The sequence below is a fragment of the Myodes glareolus genome, chromosome 26 (assembly GCF_982192425.1).
Source record: "Myodes glareolus chromosome 26, mMyoGla1.1, whole genome shotgun sequence".
In the NCBI taxonomy this organism is placed as follows: domain Eukaryota; kingdom Metazoa; phylum Chordata; class Mammalia; order Rodentia; family Cricetidae; genus Myodes; species Myodes glareolus.
Window position 1 is genome coordinate 14277462 of NC_142051.1, and position 12621 is coordinate 14290082.

Consider the following 12621-nt stretch of genomic DNA (forward strand, 5'->3'; position numbering starts at 1 on the left):
ACCACCATCCAGTTATGTCTTATGACACTGTATATAAAGATGGTTTCTATGCATTTAGCAAAACATTCATATTCTTTAATAATAATTTTTAGATGTTTGTAGCTTGGAACAGGCTTGATATGTTTTGTTAATATGCTTTTTAAAACTATTTGAATGCTTTAATTACATTATGTAATAATGTCATAGTCTATTTTACAAGTTAATGGTATGAGAGTGTATGAAATAGGAGTTGTAGAAAAAAACTTGGTGGGTCAGGAAGGTGAATTTTTTCAAAATCAGAGGCCAAAGAAAGCTTGTAGGGCCCAAGGAGGAGGTGGGGTAGGGAGGACGCAGTGTGGATTCTGGTATGGGTTTGTTCCCATGCTTGAACCAGGAAGGAGTCCAGGCTTGTCCCCTGCCCTTGCTTAGGGTTGGGAGTTCAGTCTTGTCAATGAAGATGGAGGTTTTGGGAGGAGAAACCAACTGGTTACCTGTATAGAACTGGTTTCCTGGTTCCACAGGTGGCTCTGTGTCAAAGAAATCAGCTGGAGTATCAAAAATCAAATGTGTGGAAGAGGAAAGCAAAGTTTCCTCCTTCCCCCGTTCCAAATTCTTGAGATGCACACATGTTCTTCTCTCAGACGTAGAAAAGTCTCGCTCCGGATGTGCCGGCAAGAAGATTGTCATCAAAGAACTTTCTTTCTATGATGACATTGCCCGACACTGGCAGCCATCATCAGGGACTCGGGTGCTGCTTCTATCAAGGACTGCCAGGTGTTTGTGGAGTTAGGGAATCACAAAGCCTAATTCAAGGAACTTCTAGGCACTACCCTTTGAACTGACTTTTTGTTCCAGGCAGAATTTTTCCATTTGCTCTGCAGAAGGAAAGTTCTGTTTTCGAGACACCGCATTGCACTTGAGGATTTTCTTGGGCACACGGGCTTCCTGCTGCACACCAGGGACAGATAGGTCTTCTGTTCCTTGCAAGAGTATCTTTCCTGTTTTGGCAATCCGAAGATTCATCCAATTTAGTATGAAGTCTCTCAGTACATTCTAGGCCTGCTCATTCTTGGCTGACATGATGCGGTGTCTGCAGCCCTCCAATGCTGGCTCAGCAGGGATAGCAGACCATACCCAGGAACCGAGGACTGAGCCGCTGTCCAGCTGGACACCTCAAGCAAGCAGCGGCCAGACCCAAAGCGACCTCTCCTTCCTGACAGCTCCCGATCCTTATCCCTTCTCTGTTTGCAAATATGCTTTAATAAATTTATTTTTATCACTGTGTGAAAGTTCCAGTTTGCCTACTTTGCCTTCAAGTCACAATATTCTACTCCTTCCTTCATTTGATTCTCTCAGTTGATGAGGTTTTCCAGAGCTTTTACTTGACTTCTTTAACTTTTTTTTAAAAAAATTCATTTTATTAAAATGTAATTACATAATTTCTTCCCTTCCCTGTCCTTCTTCCATCCCTTCCTTGCTCCCTCCTTCCAATCCTTTCCATATCCCTTCCCTCCAGCCCATCCCAAGACCCTTGACCCCTCTCATATTAAAGGAATCTTTTCTTGGAATATATGTGTGTTTGCATGTACACGTGCATATATGATGTATATCTGTGAGTGTATACATATATATATATATATATGCATACAGATTTATAAGTACAACATGTGTACTCCATTTTATGTGCATATGATTTTAGGGCTGACTGCTTTACACTGGATAACCAAACAGAGGGCTCATCTCTGGGACAGACTAGTTCTTGCTATCTCAGCAATCCTCAGTTACCTATAGTTTTTTGTCCAGGGTTTGAAACCTGTGAGATTTTTCTCCATTACATGTTATTATGTCTACTGATATTGACATTGTTCAGAGCTTGTCTGAGTATCTATTTCTAGGAGACAATGTCACAGCAAAGTTCCTGGTCCTCTGGCTCCTAAAAATCTTTCAAGCAGTGATGTGGGATTCCCCTCTGTATGCTGTGAATACCATTAGTTAATAAAGAAACTGCCTTGGCCTGTTGATATTTCAGAACATAGGTAGGCAGGGAAAACTAAACTGAATGCTAGGAAAAAGGGAGGCAGAGGCAGAGAGAAGTCATGTAGCCACTGCCGGAGACAGATACGCTGAAACTTTGCTAGTAGGCCACAACCTTGTGGTGATGCACAGATTAATAGAGATGGGCTAAATTAAGATGTAAGAGTTAGCCAATAAGAAGTTAGAGCTATTGGGCCAAGAAGTGTTTAAATTATATAGTTTCTATGTGATTATTTTGGTTCTGGGCAGCCAGGACAAACAAGCAGCTTCCTCATAACAAATCCTCTCTTATTCAATATTCTCATAATATTATAGCAATTGTGTTGTATATGTATCTATTTAGGCTGTTGTTGCCACAATCCATTGGTCTCTGTGGTGTCCAGCAGGGGGGTTGTGTAATGGATTACATCTACTGTAAACAGAAGCTTCATTGATGAGAAGTGAGAGTCACTTTTGCCTGTGGGTGTAATAATAAGTTTAGACTGTGGTTAAGAATTATTCTGTCCTAGTGAAGTGGAAGTAGTGGGTTCTATTCTAAGATCTTTGACCTCACTGACATCCATGACCTCCCTAAGATCCATAACCTCCCTAAGATCCATGACCTCACTAAGATCCATGACCTCACTAACATCCATGACCTCACTGAGATCCATGACCTCACTGAGATCCACGACCTCACTAAGAAGATTGGTGACATTACTGTCCTCAATGGTGAGCAAGATTTTTAGTACAAAGTTTTCTCTCCTATTGACTACTTTTTAAGTCCAGGTAGGGAGTTGTTGGCAACAACTAAGTAAGACTCATAGGGGCTCACAGAGACTGAAGCAAAACATAGGGACTGCAAGGGTCTGCACCAAGTCCTCTGTGTATATATTATGACTGTTAGCTTGATGTTTTTGCGGCACACCTAACAGTGGGAGCAGGTGTGTCTAGGTGTGTCTCTGACTCTTTTGCCTGCACTTGGGACTATTTTTCTCCAGTTGCCTTGTTCAGCCTTGAAGACTTTTATCTTGCCTTATTGTATCTTCTTTTGTCATGTGGTAGTTGTCTTTTGGAGACCTGCTCTTTTCTGAATAGAAACAGAGGGGAGGTAGACCTAGGGAGAGGGGAGATGGGGGAAGCTGGGAAGAGCAGAGGGGGAGGAAAAAAGAAATCTGTTGGTTAGTACCAAGATATTACACCCTTACAGATACTTTGGTGCCTTAGTTACTATTCCATTTCTGTGAATGGACATTGTGACTAAGGAAGCTCTTATCAAAGAAGACATTTAATTGGGGTCTTGCCTACAGTTTTGGGGGGTTAGTCCATAAATATTACAGGAGGCATACACGCATGGTGCTGGAACAGTAGCTGAGAGCTTTACATAGACAATAGACAGAGAGAGTGAGACTGAGACAAGCCTGGTGACACACCTCTCTCAACAAGGCTACAGCTCTTAATCCTTGTCACACAGTTCCACTCCCTGGTGACTAAGCATTCAAATATACATGCATATGGAGGACATTTTCCATTCAAACCACTATACTTGCCTTTCTCGTCATTGTTGTGGTTCATAGACATCACAGTTGGATAAGACTACTGATTGCCCTTGTGGTACGATTGCTCAACTATGTTCACAGCAGCATTTTTTTTGTCATATCCAGAACTTAGAAACAACATAAATGTCCCTCAACCAAATAATGGATAAGGAAAATGTGGTACATTTATACAACGGAGTGCTGCACAGTAGGAAAAAATAATGACATCTTGAGATTTGCAGGCAAATGGATGGATCTAGAAAACATATTGAGTGAGGTAACTCAGATCCAGAAAGACAAATATTATATGTACTCACTTATAAGTGGCTTTTAGACATAAAGCAAAAAAAAATAAAATCAGCCTACAGTTCACAATCCCAGAGAGCCTAGACAACAATGAGAACCCTAAGAGAGACATACATAGATCTAATCTACATGGGAAGTAGAAAAACAAGATCTCCTGAGAAATTGGGAGCATGGGGACCATAGGACAGAGTAGAAGGGGATGGGAGAGGAGGAGAGGGTAGCAAAGAAAAATGTATAGCTTAATAAAATCAAAAAAAAATTAAAAAGACTACTGATTGCCAAGGTGGGCCTTGGAAGCTTGTATAGTACTTTCTGGTATTATGGGAGACAGACCGCAGGAAAAAGACTTTCAGGTTAGATCCAGGTGGAAACATCTGAGTCCTATGTGCCAGCTCTTTTTGAGGACATGGGTTCAAATACCAGTACTCACATAGTGACTCATATCTGTCTGTATCATGGGATACCAAGGAATCCTAAAATATTCTAGGGGATCTCTCTAGGCACCAGTGATAATGGAGTGCAGAGACATATATTTAAGCTGAACAACACCCATACATGAAAATAAATGAACAAAGCAATAAAGAGATAAATCAATCAATCAACTTAGATAAATCATTAGAGCTGGCTAGATAGCTTGGTTGTTATTCTTCCAGAGGCTATAGTTAGGTTTCAAGACCCACATCAAATGCTGACAGTAGTTTACAGCTCCAGCCCCAGGGAACCCCATGCCTCTGGCTTCTGAGGGCACCTGCACTCACATGAGTATTTCTACATGCAGACAAACATACATACACATAGTTAAAATAATAAAAAATAAAATTTAAATATTTATGAACACATGAAATTGTATGTATCATATGTAATTTCACTTTTTTGAATTTTATATTTACAAAGCAAATATAAAATGGTATGGTTCCTTAAGACTTTATCAAACATCCTTGGTGTTGTCTCTCCTCCCTCCTGCTCCTTCTCTATTGACCTTCCTCCATCCTCATCTCTCCCCTTTCCTCTCCCTCTTTCAAACTAGCCCATGATTCTTTTATAAATTCCTGGTGCTATAAGCTTACACCTGAAAGTTTGGAACTAGGAACTACAGATGAGAGCCAACACGTGACATTTCCCTTTCAGTGTCTAGGTTAGATCACTCAATATGATCTGTTCTATATTCATCCATTTATGTTCAAATTTTGTGAAGTTGTTTTTATTGACAGCTGAGTAATATTCTGGACTGTATATTACCACATTTTTATTATCTACTTCTCCTTTGAAAGGCATTTAAGTTGTTCCCATTTCCTAATTATTATTAATAGAATAGTAATGAACATAGTTGAGCAAGTATCTGTAGGCTAGGATGTAGAGTCCTTTGGGGACATGCCAAGGATTTGTATTGTAGGGCCCATGGGTCTAACCCTCCTCCCGGGGTTCACCTTGAGGACAGTTTCTGGCTAGATTTTTGTTGCATTTTCCAGCTATTATATGTTACCTCTGCTGCCCTGGTGGTTAGCTATAGGCCATTGTTTGCTCCACCTTGGGCTTGGTAATTTCCCACCTGCATAGGGGAATTATGTTGTGCAGTAGGTAGGTATATAAGGTTTTTCCTAAGCTTGAATAAATGTCATTTGGCTTATTTCCTCTTGAATGACCCATGTCTCTTGTGTGTTCTTTAATCTCCAGGCCCTTGCTCGCCTACCAAACAGTACAGTGGCGCCCAAAGTGTACCAAGAGTAATGCAGGCATTACGTTGTATGACTGGGTAATGTGGTGATTTACTTTTAGCCCTTTGAGGATTCTACACACTGATTTCCGTAAATGCTACAGCTATATTCCTACCAACAGTAAATGAAGACTTGTCTTTTCCCAAATCCTCAGTTTATTTCCAATATTTTGAATTGATGCTTTTAATATTTCTATGACTACATTAATTCTGCTTTTGAAAGCTATATTGACTTCTTTATTTCATTTAGGTGTTTATTTTTCCTTTAAAGTACTTCAAGAGTATCTTTGTGATAGGGACAGTTGGAGGAATGACTATGTAGTTAAAAGTAGTTCTTTTACTTTTAAAGTAATGTGGTAACCAACATTACCCAGTCATATGAATCCTTTTCAGTTCCTGGTTTTTTTTGACTCAAAGTGTACCACAGTGGATGCATTGCACTAGGCTCTGGGTTTGGCAAAGACTTGCTAAATGAATACCTACAATTTAAGGCTTGATCCCTAAATGTCCTTGGGCTGCCTTTTACAAAATCTTTTTAAATTGGGGCCATCTTACATCATATGTCCTTAATGTCTCAAAGCTTTACCAGCATATAGACAAGTAAACAAGCTTCCATATGCCCATGGTTTCTGGATACTGTACTCCCGATCCCCTTCCCAAACCCCCTCCCTGCTTCTCTCACTTTTTGCTGTTTGTGCGCATTCCTGGCACGTATTGTGGTCACGCTGAGATTGTCCCTACAACAGATCCGCTCCCCCACCCTACTCTGAGCTGCATAGGTGCTCTGTCCTTACCTTCAATGGGATCACCTGTGTGCTCCCCTGCTTCAGCAACCTACTCTAAAATTTTTAAGTTGGTCAGCTGACAGAGGTACCTAAAAAAAGTTTTCTTCATCTGTCTGTTAATATATATATGTAAATAATGTGGCCACCGTATGCTTGTTTTATGTCTCTGTGTGTATATGTGCTTGTTTTAAAATCTATAAAACTTGTAGCTTCAGATTACAACAGGTCTGTAAAAATACAAACACATGGATAGCCTCCATTTTAGGTTGAGGTCAAAGTAAAAACCAGAGTGCCATCTTTAGTAACAGTACCCACATGCACTGGACCTACCAAGGAGACATTCCACCTTCAATATACTTTTGCCTACTAAAATATTCCTTCTAATCTTCTTGCCCCTACTAGTATTCGTAAGCTGTAATGGATTGGGTAAAGTATATGTCTAAATTTAACTTATATGTCTAACTTGGATATAACTGACAGGCAATGGTGCCCTGACTCTCAAGTGCCTTTACAAATCTGAGGGTATGGCATTTAATAAAAGAGCCCTTATGTCAGAGAGACATTCCAGCTCCTGAAGCATCCTATAGCTTGTCCAAGAAGATGCATGGTTGCAAAGGAACTTCTGCCTGGAGACTTGCCTTTGCATATGGCAAAGCCACCCACACAGCAAATAACTGCTTTCCACCTCATCAACTTCCTGGACATTACACCTGGGAATTGATCATCTCATCCTGCCAAGACAGGTACACTGAACCCTACCCCCCCACACACACACACACAAAATTCTTCAGGCCTCCTGGTCTCATCAGCTAAAGGTAAATACTACTTCTAAGATTGGTGTTTGCCAAAGAATACAGAGAGACTTGAGATTGTCTGCATAACTGAGAAAACTGTCTCATTTCTGCTCATTTATTTATCTCTCTCAGATCTGTTTATGGTATTTGATGACTTAAGGACTGGTAACTCATTACTTCATTTGTTAAGTTTCCTGCTAAAAATACAGACAGGTTGGCCTCTTTCACAGGCTTCATAGACCAGGATTAACAGGTTTAAGATGCTTCTCCAGCGACTCCTCCCACTGAGTGTGTGCCCATCAACTCCTTACTCTCCCCTCCCCTACATCGCCCCATGCCCTCAGGAAGTAGCCAGACTTGAGCCAGCACCACTATACCCAACAAGCCTGGGATGTTTGGGTGGAAGCATCATCCCAACCATTGGTATCCATATCCTTAAAGAGCCTGGGATGTTTGTTTGGAAGCATTACCTCAGTCCCTGGAATCTATATATCCAAAGAGTCTGGAATGCTCGGGTGGAAGTTCTATCCCAAGCCTCCTCCCCTGGGAGTTGCCTTAGTCCAGACTCCACCTCTGAGAAAGCCTGTTGAATGATGACCCCTCCCCAGAGATGCTCATGACCACTCCCACAGGGTATTTAAATTATATCCCAGACAACAAATACATGGTTTTCTGGTCTTTCTTCTCCATTTTCTCTTCCAGGGAGCATTGGCATTCATTAAACTTGGATTTACTCTAATTTGGTTTGATTTGTATTATTGTATCTGTGGAGAGGTTTATCGGGGTGCAAACTATTTAACCATCTGTTGATGGACATTGAGGCTTGTTCTATTTTCTTGCTATTGTAAAGAACAGCAAATACAATGATGAGTGTTCCAGGACGAAGAGTCCTCCTTTTCCTTTTGCTGTGGTAGAGATTGTGGACATCTTTAACATTTCCCTTAGTGTTCTATTTTAAAATTTGTTTTCCCTCAAACTCAAAGTTCAGTAATTACGCATTTAATTTGATCTCTGTTATTTACTGTTAGTTAGTATTACTGATCCCTTTGTCTTTTAATACATTCTTCCTGCATCCATAAATCTGATGGACTGGAGACTCCTGGAGATAGAGAATGCTTGGTATAAGTAATATAACAGCTTCATCTGTCTCTGAATTGGTATATCTTGATGCCGTTCTCATAGTCAATCATCTTCCATAGCTATTTACTTTGTAGTTACCAGGCATTTACAAGGAATATCCTATATTAATAACCAATTTTGACTGAAGATAACTGAACACATACAAATAATTTATAATTCACTATTCCCTTCTATATACACATTCTATATGCTGTTATAAATTGGATCATTTTATAATATATTTATTATTATACTTAAAGTACATTTTATTGAAATTTTAAGCTTTGGGTTGCTTAACTTCTGTCACAGTTTAGTTTTGCAGCAGCAACTGTGGTATTTATAACATCCTCTATTTTCCAAAATCAATTCTTTGAATGTGATCTCTATTCTTTCCTCTCATGTTAGAAGTCATGAACAAACATAACCTCTCAGAACTGAACTCAACCTATCTGGGGATGTATTACACCTAGAAAAAAATGAAACTATTCTTTTTACTTATTTGAATGAAGTTGTTCTTGACCATATGGTTGCCCCATCCTGATCTCAGAAACATACTGGTATACTTCATGTAGGCACATTTGTGGTATTGAAAGATGAATCTTCAGCATACACTTGAAAATATCACAATTTATTTCTTTGTCATATGTTGTTACAGAAAGTAGTGCTACAAATAAAAGATTAGAAAGGTATACAAGGTGTAATATCCTTCCTTTGGTCCTACTTTCTCATCATTAAAGGTGATGTTAGGGTAGGGTACACATACATGAACGCTCTCACTATTGTCAAACTGAGGAATACCCCTCTTGTGGACTTACTCTGAGATCATTTGTGTTTAATATTGTTGTTAGGCTTTGTGTTTGCCTTGTGGTACGGAAGTTCAAACTCAGAGCCTCACTCATGGCAGACAGGCATTCTACCACTGAGCTGCGACTTCAGTTCTGCTCACTCTATCACCGTTAACACTTACACAAGTTCAAAAACTAGAAGACACAAATCGTTTTGGAGTCCTGTCTTATTGATCAGTTAATTTTTCTATATAAATTTTATGCTTTGAATACAGGTAAACATTGTTGACTAATGACAGAATTTCCCTGATAGGGCTAAATTCTTAGCCTTTTAAATTTTTCTGAGTATTACCTAAGAGGATTTCCACTGGTCCTTAAGTACTTTACTTGGTGTTTTCTTAGAATATTGTTGGCACAGCCATATGATTATTAATTATTTGTCTAAATATTTAATTCGTTAATTAATTTATAAACTCTCTAAAAAGCAGAGTGGCTTACTCCTATGTCTAACATGTAACAATATTAACAGGGTTCTTCACCAAAATTCATCAAATAAACAAATACGTCTGTGTGGATAAAAGAGTGAATTTTTAGAATGTATTCTATTTTTATGGCTCAATTACATCTAAAACTCCATTAAGTATTTCCCAGTGATAATAAAAACAAAATTTAATTAAAAACAATAATATGGAGAGAAGGGTCACTTAAAGATGTTTTCAGCTTTCTGTCTTTTAATTTATTTCACTGAAATGAAATCGAGCAGTGAGCACTGTATCAAAGCATTACAAAATACCTGCAATGCTTAGAGGCAATTTCCCAAATAAATGTGCATAGACAAGGATATTATACTTTGTTTATCTTATTAGCAGTTCTTTCTCGAGTATAAACTATTTGATGAAGCTGAAATATAATTACTAATTAAAAGTTCAAGTGAAAACTAAAAAATAGAAAAAAATTCTTAAAAATAACTATTATAATTATAAATTTTATACAAATGGAAGAACAATGAAAAATAAACACTAAATTGTTGCTAATGATTAGAATGAAACATTAATATATTATCCAATACTATAATATGCATACTGATTCTGTGCACATTGTCATTGGAGAGATGAGAAGGGAGCATAATCAAGAATTATTCCATAATGTCCAGGATGCCCAATATCTAAGATTTCAGAAAAGAAAAAAGTCATATTTAATAAGGGTTTTTTGCATAAATGCTGATAATAGCATAAGAGAAGAAATATTGATTATAAGAGGTATGAAATAACACTCAAAACAATAGTGAGAAAGAAAGAACAACTAAAGAATGGATTTTTTCTTGTCTAGAAGTTTGCTTAGAGCATCTTTCACATCTTTGTTCCTCAGAGAGTAAATCAGAGGGTTCAGCATTGGTGTGACTAAGGAGTAGCACAAGGAAGCCAGCTTACTCAGTTCAGGGAATCTGTCAGGGGTGAGATACATGAAGAAGACAGCACCGTACAGCACACTCACAACACCCAGGTGAGAGCTGCAAGTGGAGAAGGCCTTCTTCCTTCCCTCTGTGGAGCGTATCTTCAGCACGGTGGACACAATATACATGTAAGAAATAATAATGACTATGACCGTTGGTAAGATAATGATACTAGATAAGGAAAAGGATACTATTTTATGAACGAAAAGGTCAGTACAAGATAATCTTTGAATTGGTCGAGTATCGCAGTAAAAGTGGTCAACAGCCCGAGAAGCACAAAAGGATAAAGTAAAGGTCATGCTGGTCTGGAGAACAGAGCTGATGCAGCCACAGAAGTACGAGCCTGCCACCAGCTGAGCACAGAGGCGTGTGGACATGTGAACAGAGTAGAGGAGTGGGTTGCAGATGGCAATGAAACGATCATAAGCCATGGCTGCCAGGAGAAATCCTTCTGCCACAATGAAGAGTGTAAAGAGAAAAAACTGAGTCACACAGCCTGCAAACGAGATGGACTTGCTCTTGGTCCAAAAGTTGCTCATAGCCTTCGGTGCAATAACAGATGAATAGAAGAGGTCGATGAAGGAGAGGTTGCCTAGGAAGAAATACATTGGTGTGTTCAGCCGGGGATCAGTCAAAATAATGGTCATCATCCCAATGTTTCCCAGAAGGATCATGGCATACACAAGCAGAAAGAGCAGGAAGAGGAGAATATGGAGCTCAGGGCCGACCCTGAAGCCTACAAGGATGAAGTCAGTCACTCCTGAGTGATTGCTTGCTCCCCTGTCACCCATGGAGGAGACCTAATGAGAGGCATAAGGCAAAATAAATGAACTCTTAGCTTGATCTTAGTGTTACAAATAGCTGATACAGAGCAGAGGTTTAAAAGGCTATCAGCAATTTTAACTTCAAAATCCTTCAACTTAAACTGAATTCAATCAGCTAATATAGACTCTACATGTTATTTTTAATTTAAATTTCTAAAATTGGTATAATTTAGCATTTTTCTTCTTCCTCCTAAAATGTTTGTCATACTTACTGTGCCACTGATTCATACATTCTTTTGCTATTGTATACATTATTTTTTAATATTTTGAAGCAGTAATAGGAAGAACTAATCTGGTTGAAATTTGCTAACTAGCATCAGAATTATAAATTACAGGAAAGAAATATGTCTCTGGTCTCTGCCCCTGATAAATCATGTTGTATTACCATCAGGCAACGCTCGTCAATAAAAACTTCCCGTTACTTTTATTAACTTTCCTGGACTTATTTTTTAATTTTTATTAAAAATTCCTTAATTCTTACACATGGGCCAAACATATTTTATAAAAAGAATAATGATTATTAACAAACATTAATAGCAATATTGAATACTGATGATTTTGTAATAATGACTTTTTAAGATCATAAATAATTTCTTTCCCTATGTGATCAGCATATCATTTGTGTATTACAAATACCAATTAATCAATTGTTCTAGATAATTAAACACTTGTTCTAGAAATTAAAGTAACCTAATAATAAAACATGCAGACTTGGGGTCACACCTGAAGGTTGCATAGTTATGCATTTATGCAATACAAGACAAGCTTTAGGTTGAAATAGACTTTTCCTTTCTAATTTAGACCTTGGATACAAGTCTGCAACTAATGTTATCAGTTTTATCACACTATTCCGTAATTGGCCAATTAATTCAAGCACAGACAATCAATTTTAATTCTGTTGGAAATTTGTGATATGCATATGGAGTTTGGGATAAGTCAGTCTAAGTTGCAGTAAGGAGCCAAAGAAATTTTTAAAGTCTAGGGAATGAAGATATCAGTGAGAAATGTCATTATATTATGGCATAAAATCAATAACTATGGTAACAGTAATAACCACTATTCAACCACATAGTTTTGAATATTAAAAATAAAATATTAACTAAATTCCTCAAAAGTTACGTGTCCAAATATAAAAACACAAACTTCTTAATTAGAAAAGGATGGGGGGTGTTGGAATATGAGATACTAAAGCAGTGAAAAAAAGCTGAAGAAGTTGTGCAATATTTGTAAATAGCATATTACCTTTACTTTAATATTGCCTAGAGCCAGAGACCCCAATGTTTTCATATTTACACTTATTACATTCCATCA

At 38.2% G+C, this 12621-nt stretch overlaps 1 protein-coding gene and 1 pseudogene across 1 annotated transcript; both read right to left on the reverse strand.

The window, feature by feature from the left end:
• Positions 1–616: 616 nt before the first annotated feature.
• On the reverse strand, positions 617–1059 carry LOC125390097 (retinal rod rhodopsin-sensitive cGMP 3',5'-cyclic phosphodiesterase subunit delta pseudogene; annotated as a pseudogene).
• Positions 1060–8942: 7883 nt separating this feature from the next.
• LOC148117758 (olfactory receptor 9K2-like) lies at positions 8943–11277 on the reverse strand. Its single transcript, XM_087901953.1, has one exon. The coding sequence runs from the start codon at positions 11275–11277 to the stop codon at positions 10336–10338; it is 942 nt and encodes a 313-aa protein (XP_087758079.1). The 3' UTR covers positions 8943–10335.
• Between the last annotated feature and the right edge of the window lie 1344 nt (positions 11278–12621).